Source organism: Harpegnathos saltator, unplaced genomic scaffold (assembly GCF_003227715.2).
Source record: "Harpegnathos saltator strain DR-91 unplaced genomic scaffold, Hsal_v8.6 scaffold328, whole genome shotgun sequence".
Classification (NCBI taxonomy): domain Eukaryota; kingdom Metazoa; phylum Arthropoda; class Insecta; order Hymenoptera; family Formicidae; genus Harpegnathos; species Harpegnathos saltator.
This window is the reverse complement of record NW_020230126.1, coordinates 926283-945119: the sequence shown is the minus strand read 5'-3', so window position 1 is coordinate 945119 and position 18837 is coordinate 926283. Positions and strand designations below refer to the sequence as shown.

General features: G+C 49.2%; 1 protein-coding gene across 7 annotated transcripts in view; it reads left to right on the top strand.

The window, feature by feature from the left end:
* The window catches only part of Ten-a (Teneurin-a transmembrane protein), a 664333-nt gene that overhangs the window by 250827 nt on the left and 394669 nt on the right, over positions 1-18837 (top strand). For all 7 annotated transcript variants that reach the window (XM_025300069.1, XM_025300070.1, XM_025300075.1 and 4 more), the window contains 2 exons: positions 14555-14758; positions 15691-15855. In XM_025300069.1, the coding sequence (XP_025155854.1) occupies positions 14555-14758; positions 15691-15855 (369 nt within the window). The remainder of the gene's footprint in view (positions 1-14554; positions 14759-15690; positions 15856-18837) is intronic.

The window sequence follows — 18837 nt, the reverse complement described above, 5'->3', positions numbered from 1 at the left end:
GGGGGAGGGAAACAGTCCGGGAGGGGACGTCCGGAGTATGAGGGTACCGACGGAAGGACTGACCATTGCAAAAGCGTAGGAGGTTTCGCGCGCGAAGGTTTCGTTGTCCGGTGCGTTGTTAATTATTCGCAAAGGAAATTAATGCGCTCCTTGCAATAATTTACAACGGGCCGCGGAATGAATGGTGGCCAGACGGAATTATTCACGCTTCGTGGCTCATAATTTCGGACGTGAGCTTTTAATGTCTCGCGCGAGCATAATCAAGATGTTGGCGTTAGGCTGTCGTTAATGGCATTAAGGAAGCTCGGAAGAAGCTGGAGCTTCCGCTCTCGAAGGTCGAAGCTGAAATCACGGCGGAGGGGAAGAGGGCACGAGTCCCACGAAAAAAAAAATAGCCGATTCCAGTCGGAGCTGCTAACATTCGACGCGAACCAGGAGCGACGCTCCTCCTTCTCGGCCGGCAGATTGCCATTAATCGTTGAAAACTTGGAGCGCTGGAGACAATTTTGACGAAGCTTTGAAATTTAATACACTCGAGCTTAAATCTAATTTTCACTTGCTCGAGGTGATTCTTGTGAATTAGCAATGCCGGCTTAAATCCAGCCCCGATGGATGGAAGCGCTCCGAGCGGGCTAAAAATATTGGAGACTGAAATTATATCCGCCGATGGACGTACTTTGATTTAATCTAATTCATTATGAGATATTTATCAACTCGTGCTTTTAATATCTAATGTATCGGTGTGCGCGTGCGCGCGCGCGCCTATATATAACGCGAGTTAAATCAACGTTAATGTACCGTATCAAAATACGCATATAACGTACGGCTGGGATAAATCAATATCTCGGCGAGCGAGAGCAAACTCGCACCGTCTCCCGTGATTTCGACACGAAGAATGCGAGCGTCGTGCGCCCTTCGCCACCGTTTATACGCGATTACGTCCGTACGATTCCAAGGTTTCTTCGGCGTTATATCGCGGAAGAATATCGTAATAAACTGTCCCGCGAGAATAACCAACGTCCCCGTCATTACAACGCCTCCCGCCGTCGCGTCGCTAGAAAATTTCAGCAAATTTCACATAATGGAATGTCAAAGCGGAACGGTAAGGCGGATTCTACAGCAAAAAGCGGTAGACCGCAAGTAGTTGGAGCCGTAATGAATTTACCGCGGTCGCTCTTTAACAACGCGCGTCTCACCATTGCGCCGCTGTTTCGCATCTAACGATAACCCAGTAAAATATGCTCCTAACTCGACGCTTCCGTAGTTTCCATGCCCGAGACTTTGCGTCCTCCCCAACTCGTTTTCTCCCCCCTCCCCCCCCCCCCCGCCATACTCGTTGAGTCTTTATCTTTTAATTATTTCCGCGATATACCGACCACGTTACGCGCGCTGTTCCTCCTCTCCTAATCGATCAGCCAATCGGCCGAATCGTTGAGTTCGAAAATCCACGAATGAAACTATATACATTCGCGCGGAGTAAATATATTTTCACGTGCGATGCTCCGATTACTTAGTCTGTACGCTGTACGTAATGTTATTGTGAATACGTATTGAATGAGTTCACTGTGTGTACAAACAGCGTCGATTTACTTTTCCCAGCGAGAGATACATTTATTCGGATCGACAGTTCAGCATTATATCCGTGGCAATTAGAATATGACGGTGCCGTTTCGTAGCTTAATCCCGATATTGCGATGAAATGAGCGACTAATTTGCGGTCAATTGATTGCTGTTTTATTAATCACACACACACACACACAGTCGATGAAAAGGGCGTACGCTTTACCGTACGCTTTATCTCACGCGCGTGTAAAGGTATAAAGTAGGTGGCAAAACGGGTGCAAAACGCGACGCCGACAAACTGCGCGCGTTCGGGATCTCTTCCCCTGCTCCTTTTTTCTTTTGTGTTCAAGTCAGCCGCGTGGTTCACATCGGCGGATAAATGAGAGGAGAGCGAAACTCGTGATGAAAAGTTTGAAGCTGGGGAATCTTCCGGCGATAGTATGCTATTCCGCGCCAACGTCGTCAATAACGGGAGATATCGATATGTAATTCCTAGTTTCGCGGATGATGAGAAAAGTTCTCGTGCCGTTCATAAAATATATAACGGATGTACTATTCATTACTGCCGAAGGGGGGACTCTGCGTAGTAGCCGGTCGCACGAGAAAAACAAAACATTAAGTAGATGGGAATACTGCAGCGAACATTGAACTTCGAACCCTCCCCGGCGACTACTACGACTCTGTTTTCTATAAGCGGAATGAGAAACGCTCGCGCGCGCGCGCGCGCGCGCGAGGTAGACGATATTAAACTTGGCCGTATACTTTTACAGACAATCGCCGAGGGAGTTTCGTGTAGACGTGTTACGAATCATCGTATCGATTCTCGCCTCATCTAATTGAAGCATTATTCATGTTCACTGCTCTTCGTCAAGCCGACGCGAGCGATTTGCTTCTACTTTCTATTAGATTCTCACTCGCTCGAGTCACCAATTTGAATCTCGAATCAGGAAAATGGAAGAGCCTCGTTGGATGTGCGAGAAAAAAGAAATACCGAGTCGACACTATTCGTACACATTGATACTTTATAACTGGACAATTCGATTTCCAATTTTATTCGACGAACGCGACAAATTCTTCTTTCACTGACAAACAACTAACAGCTACACGCGCGCCTGGCGCTCACTATGATTCCCTGAGAAATAATTTCTCAGGGAAATGGACATGGGTGATATCGACTGTCAAATTATGACTGTTAGATTTACTTGATAGCTGCGATGATTGACTCACGCCTGAAGCCACCGCCAAGAATAGAAGAGAGAAAATCAGAAAAAAAATCGATAAATATCCCACTAGTCGCAGCGATAAGCCGGCGAGGGAGAGTAACGAGAGGAAGAAGGCAGGATAAAAAGAGAAGAGAAAAGAAAAGAAGGAAATGATGGGGTGCCAACCGCAGATTTCAGTTGCGCTTACATAGTCGCTCGTATCTTTTCGCCAAAGGTTCAAAGGCGAAAAATTGCGTATACGCCTCGATCGCCCCAAGCTCTCAGACAAATACAGAGTTTCTCCTTTGCCAGCGTTCATAACATGTAGACTCTCCTTTGATAGTGTACAGAGAGAATCGACTACCGTCTTTATTCCCGCCCGCTGAATGGAACATCGTTTAATGTGGAAATTGCGCCGTCTAACGCTACTCTCGCCGTAGCTCGCGCGTACTTCTCTCTTTAAATTTTCTACGCCGCGTTATGGATCGTGTCGTCGCCTCTAACGAGTCGCAGGTTTTGCGCTAATAGCCGCGAGATAATCGCGGCCGGCCGAGCAAGAAGGCCAGAGAGTAGCCGGGAAGTTTCGATGGTTCCTCGCAACGTTAATTTCGTGCTTGCGAATCCGCCGCGTGGCGATTCGCTTTGGATGCTCTGAGCGACTGCGATCGTAACGGTTACTTTGATTCGCGTAACCGCGATCGCGTAGGCCGAAATCGCCGCGCCGTTTTTCCGGTGTCCCGGGGGATTCCACATGGCGGCTCTCCGCGCGCTGTCCCTCTTTTTCCATTTCAATGGCAATGTTGCCGGTGACAGCGTTCGTGTTTCTGACCCGACGTTTAATTCTTTTAAACCATCTGGGCACAAAATGACGTATTAAATTTTATGCGTTATCATCGTGTGTATCGTTTTACAGCAGCCAGCCGCCCCTGGCAACCGGCAGTCGAAATTGCTCATTACGATGGAACTTTGCTGCCTTTTTATGAAATATCATCGCGTTAACTTCGCTGCACGCGGTTACGTGACAGTGGAAATTTCGTGCAGTTTCACGACTGTCACATCGGGAGCATTTCCCCGACAGCGCGCGCGGTAAAAATAATATCGCGTATTCCGAGTGTCGCATTCACCGCGCACGTATACATGCAATGGCCGCACTCGACAAGGTTACATTCTTGCGCAAGGTGCGCGACTAATTGAAGAATTTCAATATACGGCATCCCCCGGCACGCGACACGCGTGCGGTAAGACACGGCGCGTGTCCTCGCAACGCGAGATTAATATTACAAATCGATTTTACGACGGCGCGAGGAAGACAGCGCGAGTTTACGAAAGGAGAAGGACATAAGGAGCAGGCAAAAGAAAGAAGAAAAAAAGAAAAGAAACGTTCCGCGGTCGACGGAGTTATTAAAATTCCCCACGAAACTACAAAACTATTTGGAATTTCATTCAAGCGCACGAAAGCGTCCATATTGATGAAAATCACAACACAGCCCCGAGTATAATATTCTCCTGCATTCTTAAGTGGTCAAATATCCGGCTAACTCTACGCGCGCGAGAGCGAGTATCGGGGAGGGGGGTGGGGAGGGGTGTTTCTTAGGTCCTTAAATGTCGAACATTTCGCGATTGCGCGATATCGCGATCGATGCGAAAGGTGCGCGCGGCGCTGAAGACGGCCAGACAGGTGATATAATCAGCGCAATTTCACCGCGTGGCGTTTTATCGAGAGCTCACAAGGGAAACCTCGGGAAACGTCAGACACCGATTTGTTTCCAATTTTTTATAGTTATTTTTTACGTCAAAATATGAAGAAATCTGTTGTCATTTTTAGCTTGAATTAATTTTTCAATTTCTTCGAAATTTTTCAAGTTTTGCACAAGTACATTATTTTATACATATTTAAAACAATATTTCTTAAAAATATATATATATATATCTGATTTGTTGGAACTCGCACACACATGTCGCCGATTATGAATCAGAACCATTTTGTAAAATTCAAAATGGCGGATTTAATATAGCTGACGTCATTGTTGAAAAAGTGTTTAGTTACATGTTACATTCGACGTTGGGTAATCTTTCGACTCACTATCCAGCAAACAAGCTCATTTTAACGTTTAACGACGAAAATCTGATAAAAAATGAACAAAAAAAGAAAGAACAAAAATCTTCAGAAATTTCGAAAAAATTGAAAAATTTATTTAAGCTAAAAATGATAACCGATTTCTTTATATTTTGACATTAAAAATAACTATAAAAAATTGGAAACAAATCGGCGTCTGACGTTCCCCGAGGTTTACTTGTCAGCTGTGTGCATACTACGTCTATCTATAGGGTGTCTGACGGCAATCTGTGCGCAAGCACAATTCGCCAAAATAAACGGAAAAGTATGTTGCGAGCAGATGCGATAACTTTTGAGGTGTCACCGCACTTTGCACTCACGCACGGCACGCATGTCTAATTAGCAGAATCATCGACAACTAACGCGACCTACCGAAGCGGTCGAGAAGACAAATTTTAGAGGGAAAATTCGTCATGCGGGGGTAAGGATGTTTATTTGATTCCTTTGGTCTTATTCAGTGTACGTTGAAGATAAGAAATGCGCCGTTGTATAAACCTGAGCAATTTTTAACAGAAAACAAACCGGTCAATGCTGATCGCTTGATCAATGTTAATATAAGAAAAGAAAGCCCAAGTACACTTACATTTACAAGATCGCAACTGATATCAATGACAATGGAAAAGTGTAACAGACAGATTAGCATTTTCATTTATTAAAAGTTTTAAGCTGATTACACGCGTGTATTATGGCGGATTTGAAATGATGGACGAAAGTCAGCTGAAATGCGCTTGAAACGATGAATGCGTTAATTACGAAAAATTGGCAAATGGGTGCGCGTGATGCGACGAGACGATTAGTTTAAGCAGAGTCTCATCCGAGATATCTGAATCCATTGTCAATTCCTCAGTAATGGCGGGTGGTACGTGTATTATAATGCACGCTTCCACCGTCTACTGTTAAGCCGGATCCGCACAACCCGTTCAGACTGCGGCTGGCAAGTTTGCGTTAAATTTCAATTAAATGAAAACCTTAAGATGCGACGGTAACGTACACAGTGAACACTCAAATACCAAAAGCACGAGAGAATATTTCGACGGACGGAGTGTGAATCCGGCTTTGCACGCAGCTCGCCGTCGCCACGAGGTTGTCAGTAGATTCCGACGTTTTGGATGAAACTTTCGCGAGAGAGTTCATCTCACCACGTCTCATCCACTCATATTCGCTCGTCTTTTTCTCTAATAAATATCTCGATAATTATACCGGTTCTTGCAAAGGTTGCAGGACTTTCGACAAAGTCTGTTCGACGAGGCTGAACCCGCGCGCACGCACGAGACACCCCGTATATCGCGTCGTCCTTTTGTTCCGAGGGAAAATTGTTCGCATTAACGAACACTTGAAATGTTCCGCGAGGGAGGGACAAGGCGGGCGGAATGCGAAGCGCGACGGGTATGCCTACCTCATTAGCGGGCATCGTTATTTTCTCAAACGGAGCATCGGCTTATTACGAGCCGTCGTAATTGTATATGCTTCGCGTCTTGCTGCGGGGGATGAGAGAGGAGGGGTGTGCGCGCGTACTTTGGCCTTCCGATCAAAGAGCTCGCAGTTTAAGAAGCGGAAGGAAGAGGCGCAGGCTCAGAGAGCGAGAGAGAGAGAGAGAGAAAGAGACGGACGATGGAGGAGGCAGTCGGGGAGGAGAAAGTAGCCCTTTCAACGGAGACACTTTGCACCTGTTGAAGGTACAGCCACTCCTCCTCCTCCTCCTCCTCCTCCTCCTCCTCCTCCTCCTCCTCCTCCTCCTCCTCCTCCTCCTTTTCCTCCTCCTCAGTCGATCTTGCCAAACTCTCGCGCTCAAAGTGATCTCCAATCTCTGACAGTTACCAGAAAAACGTCGCCGTGCCTCCCCCCTCCAGCGTTTGATTTCGTTTCGTTGACGTCTCGGAAATTGGTTTTCGATATGAGCCGCGACACAGCTATCCCATTGTTCCTTGTGCGTGCGACAGCTGCTAGAAAAACGCGTCCCGCGACGCGGCTCCGCTCTCTCTTCTGTTTTTCTTTTCCTCCCCCTTTCTCGACACGTGTAGCGAGAACGGAGTACGTCTCGCGCGCTCGGGCTGCTCGGCGAAAGGGACGCGAATCGTAACCGCGCGAACGAGACGTCGCAGGACGCCGTCATGCTTGCTTCATTCCCGGCGGCAAGACGAGAGCGAGCGGATCAGCAAGGAGAGAGAGAACGGCCCTTTTGAGAGTCGCGCGAGTCGAGTCGAGCCGTGGGCCGCGCGCGGCGTTCATGAGCAAAATTTCGAAGAAAATTAACGCACCCCGGCCGAAGTTGCGTCGTCTACCGTGTCCAGGTGTACACGGGCTGTTGCACGGAGCTTGCGAAAGCAGCCGGGGGCTAACTCTTCCGCAAGCTCGCTCGGTTCTACGAGCCGTGTCGGCGGTGCTCTCCCGCCGCGTCGCGTCGCGCCGCCCCGCGCACGGGGTGAAGTGCATTCGATGTTCGCAGTTCGCTGCCATGGCAACAATCCCCTCACACAACAAACAAAATGCATCGTGTGCACACGACGTGCCGGTTCTCTCCTTGTCGTGCCCCTTGTCTCCCCCGCCTGTCCCATCCTCGCGCCCGAGACCGGGGCCCACCCGCCGCGCGTTTAGTCGCCGCACGGAAGGAACCGTTGCCGGGGTGAAGAAATGCCACCGGACAGGACGAGACACACGACTGTAAATTCCGCCGAGCGGTGGCGAGAGCGTCGGAGGGGTCGGCAACGGCAGAGCCCGCGCTTGCGAGATAAATCGCCCGGCTAGCTCGTGCACTCGCACGAGCTACGGGGGTGTCGAAAGGGGACACCGGTGAGCACGCGATCGGTGCCGATGATTAACGGTCGATTAAAGATAAGCGCCGACTGTTCGTTTCGCTACGTCGGCGAGATGTTACGCGGTTAACGCTCTCTCGCTCTCCTTCCCTCTCTCTCTCTCTCTCTCTCTCTCTCTCTCTCTTCCTCTCGCTCGATCAATGAGAACAAGCGCGCGGTTTTCTCGTGTTCTATCAACGAATCGTGTGTTCGCCCGTCATCACCCGACTAGAAATTTGTCCCATGGTCCTGATTAGGTCAACCTCATTTGGACATCAGGTCCCAATAAGGTATTAGGTGTACAAATTGCAGGAGGGCTTATTTTAAATTAGATTTTCATAAAAGGATTCTAGACGTAACAACAAGTCTTTATTCGAGCGGGGGGATATGGATACATCGAGTGCTGCGCGGACCGACCTAGCTGCTCATCCTTCGAGAGCCAAATTCGAACTGACTCGGCTGCGAGTCCTTCGAGCTCGCCACTTACGCAGGATTCGTTATCCGAGCTTAAACAAAAAGATCCGTCAGCTACATAAGCATCTGTCGGCATCTTTGAAAATCGCCGCAAAGATTAGCCGTCCATTGTAACGCCGCGCCGATAAAACAAGCCGACGAAACGACGACTCCTCATGCGCATGCATTTAAAGAGAAGCCGCGGTGCCGAAGTGACTCACGGCGTCTCTTGAACTGAACAAAACATTTTAGTGATACGTAGTGCCCGTGGATCAGTCACAAATCGCCTACAAAATGAATAATCCAAATTATTTTAAGCAGTTATGAAATCAATTTTAAATTGAATAGATTTTCCCGCTCTTTTGTGATTATGCAATGTTGACATATAGCTGTTAAAAAGAACATATAGCTTGGCGAAAGGCACAACATAAGCTTCAAAAGTATTCAGTTCAGTGCAGTCGAAAATGGCAACAGATAAGGTGCATATCCGACACTGCATTCTTTACGAATTTCAACAAGGAAAAAATGCTGCAAGAGCGTGGCGAATCGATTTGTTCCTTTCTCGGCGAAGGTGTTGTATCGTACGATGTGTGCGCATTTTGGTTTAAGCGGTTTAAAAGCGGTAATTGTCCGATATGCATACTTCCAATCAGTGGATGAGATCCGAAAATGGCTTGACGACTTTATCGTGTCCAAAGACGTAACATTTTTTCGAGATGGAATTCATCAGCTGCCTGAAAGATGGCTTAAAGTTATAGAACGCAACGGTGAATACTTTGATTGAACAATTTAATTTACTTTCTTTTAAAATAAACCTTGAATGTAGCTGAAAAAATTGGATTATTCATTTGTACACCTAATATAATACTATCGGGTCCTAGTAAAAGTCATGTAACGCAGCGTGGATATCAGGACCTTAGTAGGGATTTACAATCAGGTCCTTATTGAGTTACCTTATGGAATCCTTATTACGTTTTTCTTTTTTTTTCAAATTATGGCTCCTAATTACTCGCCACGATTATATTGGACGATGACATTAGAAATAAGAAATGACACGCTGAAAATTCTTTCATGTCATTTCCAAATAAAAAGATATTTGCATGAAATAATGCTTTAGATCGCTTCAGCATATTTGTAAAATGTTTCGGAAAGAAACATAAAATGAATATCATAAGATCATAAAGTATCACAAGGTGACAAGACACAAAGTAGTGTTAAGGAGAAAAGTTGCATGTCACGTTAATTTTACAACCATTTATTGACTGCTAAAAAAAGGATAGTTTCTATAGCATTCTACAAATATATTCAAGTGATCTGAAATGTTTCTTCAATGCAAACATCTTTATATTTGGAAATAATACCCAAAAATTGTTTTGTTAAAACTTGATAATGCAAATCGTATTAGGTACAATGAATAAGATCCCGACAAGGACCTGATTAACTGAACCATATTATATCATACACTAGGTTGGTACATTAAGGTCCTAATGTGGACTCAATCATTATAACCTATAAAGGTCTTCCTTACTCATTTGTCGTTTGGACATTATAAGGACTGACTTACTTAGGATTACCTTTCATGCACCCTATTAGGTCCTTATCAATGTTAGGTGAACCTGATCAAAATTTCTAGTCGGGCAACACCGGAATATCTGCGCGGAGGATTCTACAGGCGCGAAGTCTAATCAGCGGTAAAGGGACGGTTACTTTGGTACTTTGGGATTTCCCAGCGCGATATCTCTCTTCGAGAGTGTGTTCGATTTTACAAAAACTCGCGCTGAAAGTGTGACGCTTGCGAGTGACTGAAGCGACATCACGATTGAAAGATTTGCCGCAGCAGTTTGTCGCAAGTTGTCAATATGTGTCGGAAGATCTTCGGAAACCGTTCTCCCTCACTGGATCATCGCTGGTTGCAACGTTCCAAAGTGACCATCGACGAGAAGGTGTTCTAATCGTTTCTTCAAACTCGGGGTAGATATGCGGAAAGTACATGGCTTAATCCTACGCACAAATTGGTATCTAAATGAACAGAACCTCCGCGTCCGATATTCTTACGTCGATGGCGCCCGAGTGTGCGCGGCTACGCTTGAAAGCGACTGTACTTTTATTCGAGACAGCGGCGGCGGCCGCCACACGCTTGACGTTTCACGATACCTTGGACGCCTCTCACAAAAAGAATCTCACGATAGTTTTGGACGTTGAGCCGAGCGAGCCGAGCGAGGGTAGGGCGAGAGAGCGGCTATCGATTTTTGTTACGCGATAGACAGACACACTGCACAAAACGTATGGACATACCTGTCCGTCAACATCGCGCGTCCCCGACGCGACAACGAACGAACTAACGAACAAAGAACGAAGCGGAACGGCACACCGTAATCGCGCTCGTTCGCCGCTTGCGCGCCAATCTAAAAAAAAAGTGCGCAAACGAGCGCAGCGCAGCGAGCGGCCGGCCGCTACGGCGGCCCTCCGCCAAATGGAAACGCCGCAGCCACTTAAAGTCGCCACGGCGACACTTTCGAATCCGCATGGATGAGAAAATCTAACGTATAAAGAAGGAATGGGTCGCGCGAGGGAAGCCGTATCTCGCGGGGTGCGCGGCCGAGGGTGACCGAGGAGCGGTCGCGCCGAAGAGAAATAGTTGGAAGCTCGGGGGCGGAGGGTGGGCGAGGCGGGGAGGGACCGAGAGGGTGAAGAGGGCATAACACAATTACATGTGGGGTTGATGCTGGGCCGGGCTTGCTCTCGCTCTCTCCGCACGGCACAGACGCGGCGCAGGGAGAGGAGAGGATGAGAGGGAGGGAGGGGACGAACGGGAAGGCGCAGCGGCGGCGGGAAGGGGGCGGGGAGGGGCCCCAACGGTGGGTGGCAAGATTGAATATGAAAGTTTAATGCGAGCAATATCAGCGCCACTGCCCCGGCCCTCGGCTACTCACTCTCAGACGTCTCGACTATCACAGGGTGCCCATCTTGGCCGTATCTCTCTTTATATCGTGAGTGCGCTCACAACGGCGGCTTCGAGCGGGCTGTAGCGGCAGACGGCAGAAAGCACTTCGAATCTTTGATGTTCCGGGGTAACCCACAGGTCGTCCCCGGCTTGTTTCGCGCTCGCACGTACGACCCTGTCGGCCTGAAAAAAACTGATTTGTCGATCCGCAGCGGGCCGCGCGCGACCGTCCATTTCGATGCAAACAGCGTTTAGAGCGCGCGCAACGCGAGAACGTAATTAACACCTCGCTGCTTTGGCCCTCCTCTGAATCCGGATATCGCTTGTTACCGGTGAGCGAGCGTGCGAGCGAGCGAGCGCACGAGAGAAACGACGGAACAAAGGACGCCCGCGCGCGCGCGCGCGCGCGCGCGCAGAGCCGCTAGCAGCGCGACCGTCGCGATGATGTTTTCCGATTTGCTCTTGCGAGTGCGCTCGCGATTGCTATATTTGCATCCGTGTGTTCACATCGCGATTCTTTCTACGGCGATTGTCGATCGGCAGGCCGCCGCCGCGCGTGCGCGCGCGCGCGCGCGCGCTCTCCCCTTTGGCATTAATCACGCACGACGCCGCTCTCGGTTAATCGTCTCATTGCGTGAAAAATACTTGAAAGCCGGCTTTCTTCCGGCAGCACGAGCGACCGCGCGGCATAAAACATATCGCGAAGTCGGTAGTCCCCTCCTCGCGAGGAAGGGTAATTATCAATTAAAAACTTATACTTTTGCGTAGAGGATACCTCCAGCCGGGGCGGCCGACGGGAGGGGGGGGGGGGGATTCACGAGCTCGCTAAGGCGTTTAGTGACTGTGCCTTCGGCTATTTGTAAAACTTTCCTCATTAATTACCGACAAGATTCGATCTCCGCCCTCCCCAGCTCCCTCTCTCCCTCCCTCCCACCTTCCTCCCATACCAATCTTCCGGCCCGACCTTTTCTCACTATGGTTTTGCCCCTTTGTCCGGTCGGACATCGGAAAGAACTTTAATAGTGAATTAGAACGTGCGCCGCTGCAACCGGCAATTATCCGTCGATTAACAAGCGCGGTGTCGCCGAGTCACGTCGCCGACGAAAGAATCCCCCCGTCAGTAACGATCTCCTCCGACATGCGGTGAATGTTAACATGCGTGAACAACATGCAATTGCTTACATTTGTAAGATTACAATTACGTTTAATAGCAACGGAGAAGCGTAACAAGGTGTATATCGGTAGAGATTGATATTTATATTTATATTATTAGAATATTCAAACTGATCGAGGTGGATGTCTCGGTTAGCGCCAACTTGTACCGACCGTGATGAATTTTGAGATACTGGTCGTAAGAAATTGGCAAATAAGTGCGTGTGATGCAGTGGAGTAAATTCTTTGATGAAAATCTCATTTCTAAGATGCCTAAATCTGTTGACAAATTTTTGGCAACGGGAGTGAAAACGATGTGTGAAAATTTCACCCGTTCTCCTCAGTAAATCAGCTAATATTTATCCTCCGAACGCCTTCTATTCTTACACTACATTTTACATATCATAAATTATAACAAGATTCAAATAAAATTAAAAGCCACACTAAATGCCACGACATCATAATCACTGTTTAACGTACTGATAGTTAATAGCAAGTATTTATTTGTTAGATCTTTCCACTTCTTCAAAAACTAAACTCTCGATGAAGTTAAAGGAAAGAAAATTAAGCTTGTCACGTCACCAAATGACACTTTAGTCAACTCTAGAGAAATATAGTAGATAAAAAAATATCCCTATAAACTAGCAAAATATAACGCAATCAAGATCCAAAGCTCTCCAAGCTTCCCAACAAAATCAACTTTGCGTACTTTAGTTCAACTTAATATATTGTTGATTCGTTGCTTTATCCTTGCGACACTCTTGGTAAAACAGTTGGCACGAACGGAAAGTCAGCTGAAATACGCTCGCAGTTGTACGTGTTAACCAACTCCGAGCCCTCGACTCGCGCCGAACCGCGGACAGATTCTGAATTCAAGATGGAAGTAATTCCGCAATAGCGTTCTATCATCGACGGAAGGACAAGCGGGTGAGATAACGGGGATGCGGGAACGTCGGGGAAAAAATTCCTGCCGACTAACTATATTTCTCCACTCTATCCTTTCAACGTCAGCCCTGCGCATCTCCGAGTATACCTCTTCGTCAAAGAAATAACTGCCGGTACACCTTGTATGGTGTCAACGTGGTTAAAAATACAGCCGTATCTATATACGTACGTGGGCGCGCATCCTGCGCAGACACGGCCCGACGCGCAGTACCACGGCATTTCTTACACACCGCGCGGGAAGAAGTCTCTTCTACCCGGTGCTTCTTATGTTCCGCTATCGCGCGCCGGGTAATGCAAGCTCCCTCGGAGTGACACTGCTTTGGTGACAAGCGCCTTTAAGAGTTTAGACGCGCGTCACCTTAAGCAAATGCAGATCGGAGCAACGACGCGCGACGAAGTGCCTCGGATCGGAGCAGAGAGGTAGAGAGGGAGGTGTGCAGCGCGGAAATGTCGACTGGCGATAGAAGCGGAGCGGGGTAATTGGGAGCATCACAGCGGGGGTCTTGTAAAACGGAACGATGCTTCCGTCATAAAAGGCCGGGGCCCGCCCCGACCGCTGCCGAGATTGAAGGAGCGATACGCGTTCATATGTGAGATCGTGTTTACGGTGTATTTGCGGTTGTCCGCGAACGAAACAGGATCAGAGAGATAATACGGGCTCGAGGCTAAAGAATTTACGGACACTCGTCGTAAAACCTCGAGAGGGAAATCTCCAGGAAAATGAAAACTCGAACTCGAGTGGAATTTAGCGAGTTCGAAGGAGAGATATATAGAGGCTTTGAGTAAAATTAAAAAAGGTTGATTCTTGATTGTATCGAAGCAGGTGTTGATCCTTATATAGTACGGTTTTAGGCAATTTTTAGGCAAGTCTTTAAACAAAAACTTTTCCGAACATGTCATGGAATACGGTAAAATATGTGAGACCTTCGCCGCGCAAGAATCCACATTTTGACTCCGCTTTCGACTTCTATACTTCATTTAGCGCTAATTTCATACTCCGACGACTCGATTCTCCTAACACAGCTTTGCCGAGGAGCTCTCTTCTTCAAGGAGAACTTGCATGAAGACACATTGTGCGTTTTCTGCTATTTAGAGGCGCTGAGAGAATTGCAATTTTTACTGAAATTAAATCTCCATCATCCGGAATCTACAGATGTGAAATAGTTGAGGTCCCGAGAACGGGGCCAAAATTTCGACTCAAGTGCCATTATAGTAGCTTCCCGGGTCGTAAGGGTTAAGGTTCAAACACTGAAAGATTGAGATCTAAAGAGGAGGAAACTTCCGACTCGGGCGTGTAGGTATCTTCTCCTCGCCGAGAAAACAACAAGTTAAGAAGAAGAGGGGGAGGGGGGCTCTCATTTGCCATTAATGCGTGATTAATTTGCAGATGCGGGAGATCGATCGTACCGTACGGGATCCGACACAGAAGGCGCAGCAACCACGGACAACCCGACGACGCCATTTCCTACGCCGCCCCCAACCTTGACACCGAATCATCGGCAAGCTTCTCCGTTTCCCCTCGAAAGCACAAACTCTCGGCGGCATCATTATAACGGCAGCGTATCTTCCGAGAGATCTCGCAACGGCAACGGTAAGGGAGTTAATTAGATCCACGAACGGGTTCGTTTGCACGCAAGATGATACTTACGGACTCGCCGTAAGATGAATTTCATCGGACGCAATTTTACTACCGTGCAATTGTCTATGTGTGTGCTTTACGCGTGCGCGCAACACAGATGATTAAGAAATTCCAGTAGACGGGCGATTTAATCGCAAGAAACGATACGTCATCGTAGCGCGTAACTCCTACGGTTTCAACTTGCTGCGACGCGACGTGACATACGACGTGACGTCGAGTTTCGCGTTTAACCCTGATGAAACGCCGAGCGGCCGCCGCCGGACGTACTTGGAAATAAAGTTGAAAGTAAAACAAAAAATGGAGCAACAGCTACGACTGCGGTCGACGAGCGGTGTGATAAATTTGGAAAATTAATCTTTCGACAATATGTATGTTTAACAGACGTGTATAAGGGGCTTGCTTCTCAGTCGTAAGGAAGAAAAGAATCGTCGCACGTGTAATTCGCACGGGGATGTTAAAGCGATTCCGAGGATTGCGTCGCGTCGTAGAAGAGTAGCTCGCTGAAAGTCCGCGGCGAGCTTACGTGAAAATGTTTCATTTAACCTCACAAACAATTCTTCCTCCTTTTTCCGAAAGCAATTCTGATGGCTTCTAAAAGCTTCGAGAATTTCCTTTGTCCACGCGCTAATGGAAAATTGAATTATGCGGCGCGCTTTCGCTCTCGCGCTCGTTAGTGGAACTCGTCGGGCGCTCCTTCCAAAAGGGAGGGAGGGAGGGAGGGAGGGAGGGAGAGAGAGAGAGAGAGGGAGAGAGAGAGAGAGAGAGAGAGAGAGGGAGAGAGAGAGAGAGAGAGAGAGAGAGGCGAGAGAGGGCGAGGAGGGAGAGGGGGAGAGCCAACTTTCCGGCCGGTTTACACAAAGATATTCCTATTTTTTTCGTTGCAGGTGAGACCGTTTACGCGTCCACAAAGAAGGCGACTTCCGGCGGCGGTACCTTAGGTCGAAGAACACGCCGAGGTCACGCAAGCGCCTTGAGCAGTAGCTCCACCGCGAGCGACCGTTCCGAAACTGTCTTCCCCGACGAACACACTCGCATGCATCTCACCAATGGTAAGCGAATGGACCCCACCGTGTTCCTTTTCCTCTTTCTTTTCGCGCGCACATCATTATCTCACTCGCATGCGTTATCATCACGCGCCCGCTCACTCACCGCTCGATGATCACCGCTTGATAACGATCGTCTCGCTGCGGCTCGATGACATCCTCCAACGCGCGAAACTGACGCCATTGTGGCGATCCCGACAAAGGGATCCATCGGGTCCGCGGATGAAACCCCGTCGATCGCCCTGAGCGGATCGACCCTTTAAATCACGACGTAAAATTTGCCGCGGTGCGATAAGTTAACGATCCGTGCCTCAAACGCGATTACCGGGCTAACCGAGTTACCGGCTGGTATCGAGTCTCTGGCCGAAGTTAAATCGGGTTTCCTCGCAAACCTGTCCCTCGTTAAAAGCTTAATATTAATCGTCACCTAGAACGCGAGGAAGAGAGGAAAAAGTAGATCGCGCGCGTGCAAAAGCCGGCGGGCGCGCTTGCGTTTGCGGTGCCGCGCGAATGCGTTTCATCGCGACTTTCACACGTTGCGCGAGCGCCATCAATTATACGACGATCGTAAAGTTTGCGGGGTGAAGGAAGACACACGCGCAACGAGGCACTCGCTCCCGCGGCCGCGGCCTCTCGTGTCTCTCTTCGTGGCCGACTCTGTGCCGATTCAATTATTACGTTCTTATTATTACCGCAACCGAGCTTTCGTCGGCTACTATATTTCAACGAGAACTTCAAACTGCGCGAGAAAACACACGCAGCGTGCTGTCTCCGTATCTTCCTTCCCCTCGTTCTCTCGCTCCTTCGCACACGCGCTCGTTAAATCTCGTCCGGGAGCAACGATTGCGCGTACGCGCAGCGGCGATTTCAACCCCTACAAATGTTCTCATCACGAGTCTCGCGCTCGCGAAACCGACGTGCCAACGGAAGGCGAAGCTTTCGCGAAACAGCCGAAGGCGCAGGATCTTGGCAAAGGCTAATGTTCTCCGAGCCGAGCCGATTATCGTCCAGCGAACAATACCGTAATCGACAAACCGCATTACGCGTCGGCTCGTTAAATAACCAAGGGACTTTCTATTTTGCCGGTTTAGTTCATTGTTGTCCAATGCAGTAACATAGTAGTTGCAACATCGGCTGAGCGTCGGTTGGTACCTGCGACGGCAGCAACGGCATCGTTAGTAGCGAAAGCTTGCAGCAATGTTGCGGCAGGAAAAGAGGGAGCAAGAGAGAGGAAGAGCGAAGGAGAGGGAAGGGGGAGGGGACTTTCGAGCCCGAGGCTAACAGAGTTAGCAGTTGGCGTCTGGGCCCGGCTAGTTAGAGCGCAGGCCACCGTCAAAGTTAGCGTGACCTGAGTGACTATATTGTCCCGAAACGTCAACGGTATTTAGGCCTCTCTTCGTCGTCGTGCAACGCGCTATCCAAGTATCCACGCATCGCCTTACCCGTGTAACGCAGCCTCGACGCTCGACCACGACGCGGAGACGGCAGAAAGTAGCTTTGCGGCTTTGAGCCGGCGGCCGACAGTCGGCGGTCGACGTGGCTTACGCTCGTCGGCTAAGTTTTAAACGAAATTTCGCCCGGATCTCATTTCGCGGCGCGGCGCGACGCCGACGCCCACGCCGACGCCGACGTCGACGTCGATGCACCGAGCGACTACGTCGAGAGTTCGGGGACGGCTGACTGCCAATTAGCCCGCGGATATCGCGGAAACGGCGGGAACGGCGGATAAAAGGACATCCGCGGATAGTTGGGGCTGAAAAACTGGCGGCCGCGCGATATCGTTTCGATGCTCACCCTCGCCGCTTTGTTTTTTTCTACCTCTCCCCCTCCCCTTCCTCTGTCTCTTTGTATTTTTTCCAACGCACACGAAGCTTCGCCAACGAGGGCACCGACGACGCGACGGCGCGCGGGCGGCGGTGATAGCGGCGGCGGCAAGATCCCACGTATAATTACCGGGATCTCGTAAGCAGTAATTCGAGTCTGAATCTCCGATGGGATATTGCTTGCCAGAATGTCCCTGCGGTCTAATGGAGGCATGTCGCGGCATCTATTAGCAAATGGCTCCCAACGGTCAGGGCTTACCCACGTTAACCCCGTGCGCGCGCGCGCGCGCGCGCCATCGCCAGAAAGACGATTGATATTACATTAGACCGCCGTAATCTAACGTGACCCAGTCGAGAAGCAGGTTATTGAATTGGCGAGCGCGCGAAACTCGATAATGTTACGGTAATTTGCCAGCGCAAAGCTGTGAAACGCGCCAACGCGAGTAGGCGAATGAGCCTACTCGACATAACGCAGAGCGGCGTCGAGCTGAACGCGAAGCCGGACTCTCGTTGAACCCGAGCGTGAGCGCCGCGAGCGAGCGTCAACTCTGCGCTCCGTATATATACTCGCGCTTAAAAACGCGATTCGATTGGCCGATGGGGAATAAATTTTTCGCGGGTCTTTGCAGCCGGCCGATGATGGTCAGTAATTTTTGACAGGCTCCGATGCGGGTTGTTGCATTTAATACCATGGAACGAATCATATGTGCACCAATAGACTCGGCCCCGCTATCAATTCGTCCGATTGGTCCGATTGGCTGTGGGTCAGGTCCCGCGTAATATACGCGCCGTGTGTATGCACCGAAAACGGTATAAATCCACACGGAATGAATTGACTTGTACGGCTGGGCGAAATTTTGAAAATAACCGCGGCCGGCCCGCGGCCCCGGCGCTCTTGATAAATAATAACTCGCTCGGCTAAATAATTTCGGCGCAGCCGCACAGCGGCTTCCTGACACGGAAGTAACGTTTAATCGCGCGAGCCCTCGGCGATTCGTCGACTTTTAACGGCGGGACCCTCCTCTTTACGTTGACCATTCGAGGAGCTATAATACGGCGGCTTGGGTGTCTGCTTGGATAAGCGCCAGCTTTCTCTCTCTCTCTCTCTCTCTCTCTCTCGCCGGGTATAGGAATAATTTCAAGCGCCACTTGCAAACTATGCCAA